Source organism: Crinia signifera, chromosome 9 (genome assembly GCF_055691185.1).
Source record: "Crinia signifera chromosome 9, ASM5569118v1, whole genome shotgun sequence".
Taxonomy (NCBI): domain Eukaryota; kingdom Metazoa; phylum Chordata; class Amphibia; order Anura; family Myobatrachidae; genus Crinia; species Crinia signifera.
The window spans coordinates 123,303,094-123,315,356 of NC_139225.1; the positions used below are offsets into that span (position 1 = coordinate 123,303,094).

General features: G+C 44.1%; 1 protein-coding gene across 1 annotated transcript in view; it reads right to left on the reverse strand.

Moving 5' to 3' along the window:
- LOC146035915 (uncharacterized) overlaps positions 1-12,263 on the reverse strand; it is a 30,011-nt gene that overhangs the window by 11,358 nt on the left and 6,390 nt on the right. The window contains exons 2-4 of the mRNA XM_083159628.1: positions 5,329-5,712; positions 4,287-4,382; positions 383-505 (exon numbers count right to left, since the gene is read on the reverse strand). Of these exons, the coding sequence (XP_083015754.1) occupies positions 383-505; positions 4,287-4,382; positions 5,329-5,706 (597 nt within the window). The 5' untranslated portion in view covers positions 5,707-5,712. The remainder of the gene's footprint in view (positions 1-382; positions 506-4,286; positions 4,383-5,328; positions 5,713-12,263) is intronic.

The following is a 12,263-nucleotide window of genomic DNA, read 5'->3' on the forward strand; positions in this document are numbered from 1 at the left end:
ATAAGCTACCTATTCTAAATGTGTCAATGAAGAGCCATGGTAAATTTCTGCCAGGAAACGCAGGGTTACAGTAGTGTTCATTCTAGCTCCGTGCACTTGTCACAAACGGTGCGGGTTCCCTTTCCTGCACCCGCCACAACTCCTGCAGTTCTCTTTACTGCCTGGAGTGCTGCTCTCTGCTCAATGCTTCTAGCATAGTCTGTTATATATCTTACCACAGAGGCAGAGATCAAACTGTGCTAGAAGTACCAGAGCGGATAGCAACACTGCAGGCAGGAAAGAGAACTGCACGGCTTGAGAACGATGCAGGGTACTAGAATAAACACTATTGTAGCAAACACTGACTTGGAGAACAGTGATGCAGACAATGCTGTAAGGATACCTTTCTCTGCAGAGCTCTGGGGACGGGGCTGAAGCTTTCCTTCAGAAACTGAGACTTCAGAGGAAGCAGCTGTCTTCTCCACAGCTGGGGTTTTCTCGGACCATCATTTATTTCTTCATCCTCCTGTTATATTGCAAATTTAATAAAGAAGTTGGGGCATTAAATGCTGAAACAGAAGCAGGATTTATTACGTAGCTTATTAACAGCATTGGTGTTGTCCTGCTCTGCTGTGTACAGACAGAAGCAGAGTTCAGTCAATGCTGCCATATCACACACACACCTGTGCATAGCAGACATAGCGGTGTATTCAATCTGTGCTGATATTTCCCAACAGGGGAAATATCGCCACCCACCTATTCAATTCTGCCGTTAACGACAGCATTGAAGGTCGGCAGATCAGACTTTTTAAAAAGTTGGATCTGTTTTGTCAGAAAGGGCCATGGATTGTCCAATTCATGTATGGTTTGCGACAATCTGTGGCCGTTTACTCTGATCTGCTGACTTTTACGACACTCGACAGATTGAATTCCGAATGTCGGGTTACAGTTGGAAGTAATTAAAACGTCTCGGGATTCCAGCTGTCGAGATGTTCTAACAGTCAGAATCCCAGATTGACAACCCCCTAATCATCAAAATGGAATCCTTGGTGCTTTATCTGGCTATAAATAGCGTTCATGTAAATCCAATCTACGCAAAAACTCAAATCTTCAGTATCTTTCTGCTGAGAATTTGCCTCATGTGGAAATAATCCAAATATTTTAAAAAAGGAACTCAAAACATTTGGTACACAGTAGATCAATACCAGTCCCTATGCTAAGTGGCTGCACATACTCCCTTCATTACTGGGGGGTATTCTCAGGGCTGTGCTGACTCATTTGAACTACTATACATTGGTTTTTTTTGTTGTTTCATTATTTGCAGAAATACTTTTAGTTTCTTTGAGCCAAATGACCTGTTAGATAAAATATACCTAAATGCTTGAAAAAAAAATATTTCCTACTGAAATGTCAATATTCTGTAGTGAGCTATTATTGAACACTTGGGGTCAGAAGTAATAGCATCTAGGTTCAGCTTCCATGTAGAATGCTGGCCGAACACCATTTTTTTTTTTTTTAAAGGGGCAATCATTTACAAGGCAGACCATAGCACAGTGACAGAGCACCCTCCTCTAGATAGATTTTTCAAATATGGGGCTCCAAGTCAACAGAACGTCAAAGCTACTTCATATATTGTAATGGAATCACAGACCCATGGACCTTTGTCAAGGCATTCATTTTTGACATGTCCTCGGGGACAGGGCTTGAGAGTTCGAAAACATCAGAGGCCAAGGCTGTTCCAGAAGTATCCCCAGAGGCACTACAAACCATGGCTGGCCAAAGTGAAAGCACCTCCCTCGCTTTCCTCTTGAACTTCCATAATGTTCTGGCTTTGGGGCTATTGCAGTAAAATAGCATATATACACCCCATCAGCCATAACATCAAAACCCACCTGTATAATGTTGCGCATACCACTCAAACAGCTCTGGTCCATCGTAGCTTGAAGGTCAAGACCTCTGAAAGTGTTTTGTCTGAAACTATGGCTCCGTGTGTAGGGCAGAGCGATAGCCCCATGCGTCACTATCTCCGGGCAATTTATATACAGCATGCTGCCTAAATCTAGTTAATCGTCGGGGTCACAGCCAGTGTTCTCAGCAGACAAATGGCTAAGCACACAGAGTTGTGTGCTGAGTGATCTTGCTGAGCGTTCTAGCATCGCTCAGAATGCACAATGTCGCTATGTGTCCCTTATGGATGGGTCCTTGTCCATACTCCAAGTGCCTCTGCAACTATAACCATAGCGATAGCCATGATTGCGCCTGAAGAGGCACAATGATTCTCACAGCAGCTACCCATTCTCCATAAGAGCCTTCAGTGGAACTCCCTCGATTTGTCTTTATAGACTGGCATGACCTTCTGGCACTGAACACTACTTGGAGGCTTGCTCGTCCTGAAAGCTGTCCCTTTATTTCTTTTAAGATTAAAAAGCGATACCTAAAACATTAAAACCATTCTTTATTAATGCGATCTTTTAGAATCCAATGTACTAGGAACACGTTGTATTCTCACTGCCTATTCACATAGAGTATCTGGGAAAGAAGCCAGGGCCGGATTATCATCTAATCTTCATGGGGTTTTTTTTTATATGTTTATAGACAAAATACAAAAATGAATGTCCTCTGACTCATTGCTGGATGAAGACAAGGACAACACTACTTAACAGGAGGGACACACATTACATCACTGCTTGCTGACCAATCAAGTTCAATACGAGAACTCAGGGACACACTGGCACCCAAGAGACCATCATCTATGTCCACACATTGATCTGGTTCTCTTCCACAAATGTTCATTAATGAAACTATTCATAGGGAAAAAAAAAAAATGATCCTACACCAACATCACCACCAATGTAACCTCTTAATTTGTACATTAGGTAGAAATATTTTTTAGGTTGTTGAGGAATACACTTAACACCTAAAGGATCTACTTCATCATCAGCTAAAGGTCTATCACATGCTGAATAATGTATTTTTCTAGCTTCTTCTCTCCAGCAGGATGAGCAAAAGTACTGAGAAGTGAAGCAAGAAGGTTTTCCAATAATGCACCCCTGTATGTTACAGGGACCTGCCGGGACCAGGTCAGCAGCTTTGCAGATAACACCAACGTTATGGAGTCACGCAGATGTGGTTGCACTTGCTGTTAATGCAGTAAAAGTACCAATTATTCTTACATTGCACATACACTGGACCCGATCTGCGCATGCAGGGTGCTAGGATGACGGACGCAGTACAGCATCAGACTGTCAGCGATTGGCACTTTGATGCCGTTTGGAGGCGACAGACTCCATTTTATTAAAGCATATTGCCGTCAATTAGGAAGAAATAAGAGGTCAGGGATCTCTGGAGTTGCGGAGGGATTTAATGGTTTGTGCCTCCCCATGGGAGCTGCAAACTGGTCGCGGGTGAGTGCGTGATCTGATCCTGCATCTTAGGACAAAGGTCAGATCACTACTGCAGCAGGAGGTGTCTGCTTGTAATAGACGCCTCCTGCTGCATTACCGTACATCATGTGATCATATCAACGCCTCTTTTTAGGCAACTAACAATGGATGCCAACAAGCTGAAAATGAATTTGAGCTATAGATTAGAAGAGTTTTTGCTCACAATCCAAGTGTTGCTATAAACAACTTTTTAGCTTCATGTCTACATTAGATTCTAGATCATTAGCCATTACATAGTGTTCATTCTAGCACCCGCCATCTTTGAAAACCCATGCATTTCCTCTTCACTGCCTGGGGTGTCGCTGTCTGCTGTAGTGTGGTCTGTATATCAGCACTTCTATGCAAACCAGAGCGGTGCTAGAAACACCATAGCAGACAGCGACACCCCAGGCAGGGAAGAGGAACTGCATGGGTTTTCAAAGATGGCGGTTGCTAGAATGAACACTAATTACATATATATTTAGATCTATGGTGAACCAATCATATAGCGCCACCAAGGGCCCGTAACTCCATATAAGGAGATTCTAATGATGCACAAACCAAAAAATATAAAAACTGACAGGAGAAAAAAAAAATGAGATATTTAGACAAATGATTGATCATTATTTACAGCAGCACTCAGCGGTCCTGTGCCTTGTGAAGGGCAGACAAAGAGGATCAGAGTCACTGAAGACCAGGACCGAGCAGGATGAGCGCGCTGCCCCTGAGAGCTTACAGTATTCGCCTCTTAACTTCAGCAAAATTCTTTTTATAGTAACGCAGTTTATTTTAATAGCAGTGTAGGTTTAACAACTGTATATTAAGCTGCATTAAACACCAATGTTCAGTATGTAGCAGGAAATGTCCAGAATAGTAATTACATACCATTTGCTTTGGGGAGTCCTGGGAGGTGGATGGGCTGGTGGTCTGCTCAGATTCTAACTTGGGCCGCTTCTGCTGCTCAAGAAGATTGTCTAAGAGCTGTAGAAAAATAATCATTGTACATTATTGCATTTGTTTTTATTATTATTCAGATACAAATAACCACACACATACACGTGTTTCTCCATGAAGATCCTCCATCTGTCCTAATTCTCGTTTCCATCCAATACCCAAGAAAATACCCAAATCTACTATGTCCATTGCTGGACCAATCCTGCACCCTTCACAGATAGAGCTGAAAGTGCTTCTATTGTAGCTGGAGATGGGGGATCAGTATAATGGTGCCCATACACGTTACAATTATTGTATACAATATCGTATCTCATCGCATCTTAGTTTTGCGATGAGATCTACTACAAAAAGTATGTGCAGCACATACTTTTAGTACTAGATCTTATCTCATCTGATCTCATTTCAAAACCAAGATGCGATGAGATACGATATTGTATACAATAATTGTAACGTGTATGGGCACCTTAAGAATGTAAGGCTACAATTTAAAAACATAACTTTTATTGTTTTATCTTTACATAATAAATAAACAAACCTAACAAAATATGTGGTTTCATTCACTCTATGTGGGAACTCAGTTTACTTTAAATGTGACACTGGTATTAAGGCTACTTCCAAAAGACCTGGGTCCTGTTTCAGAATTATACATAATGCCGATGATCCCGCAGCTGAGCATTTATCTAGGATGTGCACCCGCTAAGGTACTCTATCGATGGCGACTGACTGCAATCAGCAGCTAAAATATAGTGTAAATGGACTGTTTGAAGGAAACAGTTATTTTTCCTAGGGCCCCATGAGATCTAAATCCACCTCTGATCCTATAGGTCATTAATGACTACATGTACTTTAATGTTAAAGACCCAAAAGCAACACTATGCAAGAAATAGGTGGCTTTATTCAGTCCATTGTGACATGTGCCAACGCTCAGTATTCTAACGACCTCTGGCTAGAAACGGTTACAGGGGCTTATTACCTGCTTTCTTTCATGTATTTTCAAGTGATGTTCTGCTTGTTTGCGCAGCTTGGGAGCACCAGTGGCAAAGAGTGTGGGCACCGCGTTCACCTTCAATTTCCGCCTTGTCCGCTTGTGGTTAGGTTCAAAAGGTATAAGAGGCGAGTCCCCGATCAGCTCAAACATCTCCTCTTCAAAGTGCTCTGAACACAGTACAAAGTGCCCTGGGTTCTTCATCAATGTGTCACGCACAAATTCCTGCACGTCACCCACGTCTGTGCGGCTGTGATGCACCCAGGTCTCTGCCAGGAGCAGCTCCTTGGGAAAGGAGTGCATGCAGACCGCCATGGGGAGCTTCCCGCTGTGGTTTGTGCAGCCGTAAGCGAAGCAGTGAGGCATTTCCACCTGTGCAGGGTAGAATAAGCAGCATGAGGTCATTGCAGTAACAGAACGGCTACACTGCACTCTGAGCATGGAAAACATATGGGAGTTTAGGACCATGATAGAGCAATAAGCTTGTACGCATCTTACAGAGACATAAAGGTAATGTGCTGCGTTCTGAAGGACCCGGATGTGTATCAAGTGTTCCTTTTGCTGCCCTGGGATAAGACACATTGGTGCATTATGGGTACAGGTCATAGGATCGCCACTATTAAGGTTGACATTCAATAGGTCGACTACTATTGGTTGACTGGCCATAGGCCAACACATATGAAAAATCGCATGGAAAAAAAGGTTGACAGGACTGTTTCACATTTTATGTGTCTATGACGATATATTGCTATTGTGCACTGTGTGGACCCTTTAACAGGTCAGGTACCCCAGAAGTGTACCGCTTCGCTGGCGGTCAGCACCAGGAAACCCATCAAAGCAGATCCCAAGGTAACGGAGCTAAACACCTCCAGATAACTTACAGAGGTGGCTGAAAAGCACAGTATGAGACTATAGGGTGAGGATGCTTATGATGGGCACCTTAAATTCTACACTGTATGCATCTATTGGCAGAAGATCACCCTCAGACAGCTTAACTTTGCTCATATGATCTCTTTCTAGAATGCTTTGGTTTCATTGTAATAATCCAACAGTGCTGCTACTTCCACGTTTTCCAACACACGTTTTCAAGAAAAGCCTTTAAAGGGCAACCTTATAATAGAAGTGTCACACACATATATTACTCATCGCACATCACTCCCTGCCCCAGAGGCATTGTATCCATCTTTAGGTGTGCGGAGGCCAGACTCTGCGTCTTCTGACCATGTCCTGGTCACAGCAGTGTGAAAACAGCAGCAATTCACCATCTGAGGATTATTGCCACGACTGACCACCTGGGGATTACTACCGTGTCTGACCATCTATGGACATGGCAGCAGATCACAGGAGGCATTTATTTACCTGATGCTTTTGCACACACACTGGCGATTATATTGTCAGCAGTCAATTTGAATAGCAGTATGTTTGGGGAGTCAATGAGGAATCTTAGGGGGGTATTCAATCACCCACAGCCCTCTCTCGACAGGGAAGATGACTGCGGGGCCCTATTCAATGCGGTCTTCCCCGACAGCATTGAACAGGGGATCTCGGCAGAATGAGCCCAACTTCACAAGCAGTCGGGCTCGTTCTGCCGAGAACGACCGGGAAGTGACGAGCTCCCGGCTACAGCTCGCCTCTTCCCTGCCACAGCTCGTGGCCATGCCCCTTTCTCATCCCGCTGCACGCTGGACAGTGAATCCCGCCTGCTTTTTCTCGAGCAGACCGAGAACGGGACAGGGTCACGGCTGTATAGCCAGCTCGACAGCCGTGACCCCACATTAAATACCCCCCTAAAGGTGCACAAAGGAAAACACACATAAGCATGGAGAGATCATATAAACTCCACAGAGACCAGCCATGGCAACAGGTGTTCACACAATTAATATATTTTATATATTCACCTCCTGTGAATCGCCAGTATTTTAAGGAATGGTTTTACGCATAGTTAGCTTCACATTCAGTTGAATAAAGGCTAATGCTGCTCCTCACATTTTGATGGGCTGGTAACCAGTATTACAATAAACAGACACATTTGTTGTTTATTTTTACACAAATAACCAAAACTCATATTTACGGGGGAATTGAATTAGTCACAATGGGCCTTATTTTGGTTCATTCTTTCTGACAAAATCCTTCTTAGATGGACAAAACCATGTGCACTGCAGGGGGGGCAGATGTAACATGTGCAGAGAGAATTAGATTTGGGTGAGTCATTTTGTTTCTGTGCAGGGAAAATACTGACTGCTTTATTTTTACACTGCAATATAGATCTCACTTTGAAGTAAAACCCCACCCAAATCTAATTCTCTCTGCGCATGTTACATCTGCCCCACCTGCAGTGCACATGGTTTTGCCCATCTAAGAAGGATTTTGTCAGAAAGAGTGAACCAAAATAAGGCCCAATGTTTTCTTGCGGATGATTAATTGGTACTCTTTACTTAGAACGGCGCCCGCGATCATGATCGCGGGCATCGTGTTCAAAAAAAAAATCGCATCCATCGCGTCGCGTGCACTAAATAAACGCATGCGACGCGATGCCCGCGATTTGCCATAGGGACCAATGTTAAATGTCCAAATTGACTTCAATTTTTTTTTTTATATTATATTTTTTTATTGAAGCACAGGCATCAAAGGAACACATCTAACAAGAAAGTATGTAGTAATGTTCAAATTGGGACAATGATATTTCAGACTGTATATATTAAAAAAAAAATTGATTATAATAATAATAATAAAAAATAAAAAAAAAGTATATGAAACGAGTAACAATCTGATGAGTATATACTCAGGACATACAAAAAAAATTATGGTACTTGTGTATTTTGGCGGCGCCCCCGATGTCCGTCGTACGACGAACATATCGCATCGCATCCCATGCACCCGATGGCATGCGATGCGATGCGACGCGATTTTGACCCCCTATACGACCAAAAATCGTATAAGCCCCCTAAAGGGTGCTTTTGAGCACCCAAATGGATGCTTACAATGTTAAATGCACCCCCACGCCACCCCCCACTATAAACGTGAACCCGAAGCGTGGCGAGCGCAGCGAGCCCGCGAGGGGCGGCGGTACGCGTCCTACGACCTTTTCATACCCCCACTTTCCACGTCGGCGTGGAGTTGAGAATAGAATAGTGTGGCGAGCGCAGCGAGCCACCGAGCCCGAAGCGTGGCGAGCGCAGCGAGCCCCGCGAGGGGACGCGGATACCTTCACAGTTATACGCGTCCCCTCGCGGGCTTCACAGGTGTCCGTGGCTACGCGGACACCTGTGAAGCCCGCGAGGGGACGCGTTTACCTGTGAAGGTATCCGCGTCCGCTCGCCACACTATTCTATTCTCAACTCCACGCCGACGTGGATAGTGGGGGTATGAAAAGGTCGTAGGACGCGTACCGCCGCCCCTCGCGGGCTCGCTGCGCTCGCCACGCTTCGGGTTCACGTTTATAGTGGGGGGTGGCGTGGGGGTGCATTTAACATTGTAAGCACCCATTTGGGTGCTTAACATAGTATAAGTACCCATTAAGGTGCTTATACAATGTTTAATCGCATCGCATCGCATCGTATGGCATCGTATGCCATGTACAATGGCATACAATTTCAAAATTGTATGCCATCGTGCTCTATCGTACGATATCGCGTCGCATCGCATACCATCGTATGTGTTATGGTATGCGATGCGATGGGCGCCGCCAAAATACACAAGTACCAAAATTATGGTAGATATACATTGTACTAGTCTGACATGATGCCTAGCTTCTTCCACAACATTTTCCAACTTTTCTCAACCAAAACTGGGGAGAAGCTACATTTCTGCAGCCAAATTGACTTCAATTTAATGTTCAATGCCTCAATGGACGCGATTTTCCCATAGGAAACCATGTTAAATATGTCACAAAGTGAAAATAGGCACCCTGAAGTGTTAAATGGCCCCCACAATTTTTAACGCCACCCCACGATCAACGTGAACCCGAAGCGTGGCGAGCGCAGCGAGCCCGCGAGGGGCGGCGGTACGCGTCCTACGACCTTTTCATACCCCTACTATCCACGTCGGCGTGGAGTTGAGAATAGAATAGTGTGGCGAGCGCAGCGAGCCACCGAGCCCGAAGCGTGGCGAGCGCAGCGAGCCCCGCGAGGGGACGCGGATACCTTCACAGGTAAACGCGTCCGTTCGCGGGCTTCACAGGTATCCGCGTCCCCTCGCCACGCTTCGGGCTCGGTGGCTCGCTGCGCTCGCCACACTATTCTATTCTCAACTCCACGCCGACGTGGATAGTAGGGGTATGAAAAGGTCGTAGGACACGTACCGCCGCCCCTCGCGGGCTCGCTGCGCTCGCCACGCTTCGGGTTCACGTTGATCGTGGGGTGGCGTTAAAAATTGTGGGGGCCATTTAACACTTCAGGGTGCCTATTTGCCCTCTGTGGCCCATTTAACATGGTTTCCTATGGGAAAATCGCGTCCATTGAGGCATTGAACATGAAATTGAAGTCAATTTGGATATTTAACATTGGTCCCTATGGCAAATCGCGGGCATCGCGTTGCATGCGTTTATTTAGTGCATGCGACGCCCGCGATTACCGCGACGGGCGCCGTACTAGGTAAAGAGTACCGATTAATTCACCACGGCCTATTCAATTATCCTTATTAAGCCGATGTGAGACGCTACAGGCAGGCAAAAAAAATCCCCCAAAACAGGGAGTTTCTCACAAAAAAAAAAAAACCAAAAACATAGGCGACCAAATACGATAGTACGAGGAAAAAACATTGGAGAAAAATCAGGATAGATCGAGAAAAACATGAATTTCGCTCTCGATTATTTTTGCTCCTGATGTTTCTTCTCCTGTAATTGAATAACCCCTAAATGTTTTGACTGGGCTATCAGCATTAAAAGTGGCACACATATCTACAATATGTGTGCACACATATCTACAATTGTAAATCATAACAGAATCTGCTGCGCTATATAATAAACTGTAAATAAATATATCCAACAGATGCTGTAATTAAAATTCTGCATGGCTTGCAAATGTTTATGGATGGGGCGATGTACATTGCCAGGTATTATAATTACCACTTAACCAGTTTCTGGCACACAAATTAATTTAGGTTATTTACAACACAATAGGTTTTACAGATTTAATTCAAGCCCTACAAGAACACATATCTTACATTAGCCTGAAATCCCAACTAAAAAAAACATTTAGGAAACCACTGCCAGTAATAACGAGAATATGCACCTACCGGCCCAATATAATAGGCCCCAATATTTGCCAATTTCATATTAGTGTTCATTCTAGCCCCTGTCATCTTTCAAAACCCATGCAGTTCCTCTTCCCTGCCTGGGGTGTTGCTGTCTGCTGTAGTGTTTCTTGCACAGTGTGGTCTGTATATCAGCACTGATATGCAAACCAGACCTGTGCTAGAAAAACCACAGCAGACAGCGACACCCCAGGCAGGGAAGAGGAACTGCATGGGTTTTCAAAGATGGAGGGTGCTAGAATGAACACTATAGATTACAGCACTGTTGGCGAGAGATGTGCAATGCATTGAAGAGTGGAGTTGTGTGCCAGTGGAGAAGTTGCCCGTAGCAACCAACCAGCATCGATCATTTTATAGAATGTACTTAATAAATGATCTGGCAAAACGGATTGAGATGGGTGACTTTTCTTCACCGCTTGATGCATCAACCCCTTAGGGGTAAATTACCAAAGCTCATAAAAATTAAATGAGGTCATGTTGCCCATAGCAACCAATCAGAATTTGTCTATCATTTTCTTGAATGCAAAAGAGAAATAATAAAGAAAATGTGACTGGCTGCTATTTGGCAACATCACCTTTTTTCATTCTTAGAAGCTCTAGTAAATTTCCCTCTGAGTGTTTACAATGTGTCACCTTAGATGACTGACTGATGCACAGAATGGACCAACACCCACAGACCGGCTATAGCAGAGAAGATGATGGTGAGCATACATGCACAGACAGACTTTGTTCAGCTGCCAGATTACATGTTTTAGTCAGTATGATGACCTTGTGACTGGGATTTGCCTAAAGCTGGCCATACACTACTGTGATATATATTGCAGCAGAGTATGGCCATCCATTCCTTTGCGAGCTGGCCAGGACCTTCCCGGGCAGCAGGATCACATGCGATACATCGCATGCAGTCCTTTCACATGTGATGTATCTCCCTGTTCCCAGTCGCCTTGAGGGGAGTCCGAGTCGAAGGTCGGACATGCATGCAGGTGATACACATGCAATTTCAGCCCGATCCTTTGCAAAAAGGGCCTCAATATTGAGTACATCAAAAGAAAGGGATTTTTTTTTGTATTTAGTTATTAACAGTTTCTTATATAGCGCACACATATTCCACAGTGCTGTACAGAGAATATTTGAACATTCACATCAGTCCCTGCCCCAGTGGATCTTACAATACAATCTATATTCCCAACCACATGTACATGCACACAGACATTCTAGGGTTAATTTTGTTAGCAGCCAATTAAAATAGCAGTATATTTGTGGGAGTAAACCTACGCAAGTACAAGGTGAAAATACAAACTCTGCACATTTAGGGCCATGGTGGGAATCGATCCCATGACCTCAGCGCAGTGAGGCAGTAATGCTAACCATTACACCATCCGTGCTGGAGATCTGCACAGGTGGTTGATCACAGCACTATTATTAAGGCACCAATTTGGTTATTATTAGTTATACCCAATATTATTGGCATGCATTGCCTGGTCTTAAATGGAGAACATTTAAAAACAATTTAGAGGTGAATGGCTTTTATGTGGCCCCCCTATACTTTTTTTTTTTCTTTTTTGACAGAGTGGATAGTGAGGACATCCTGTTTGACGCCTTTAACTGCCCACGCTGCCAAAAAAGTTAAACAAAAAAGAAATTAAAACAAAATAAAAGAATATGGGGGA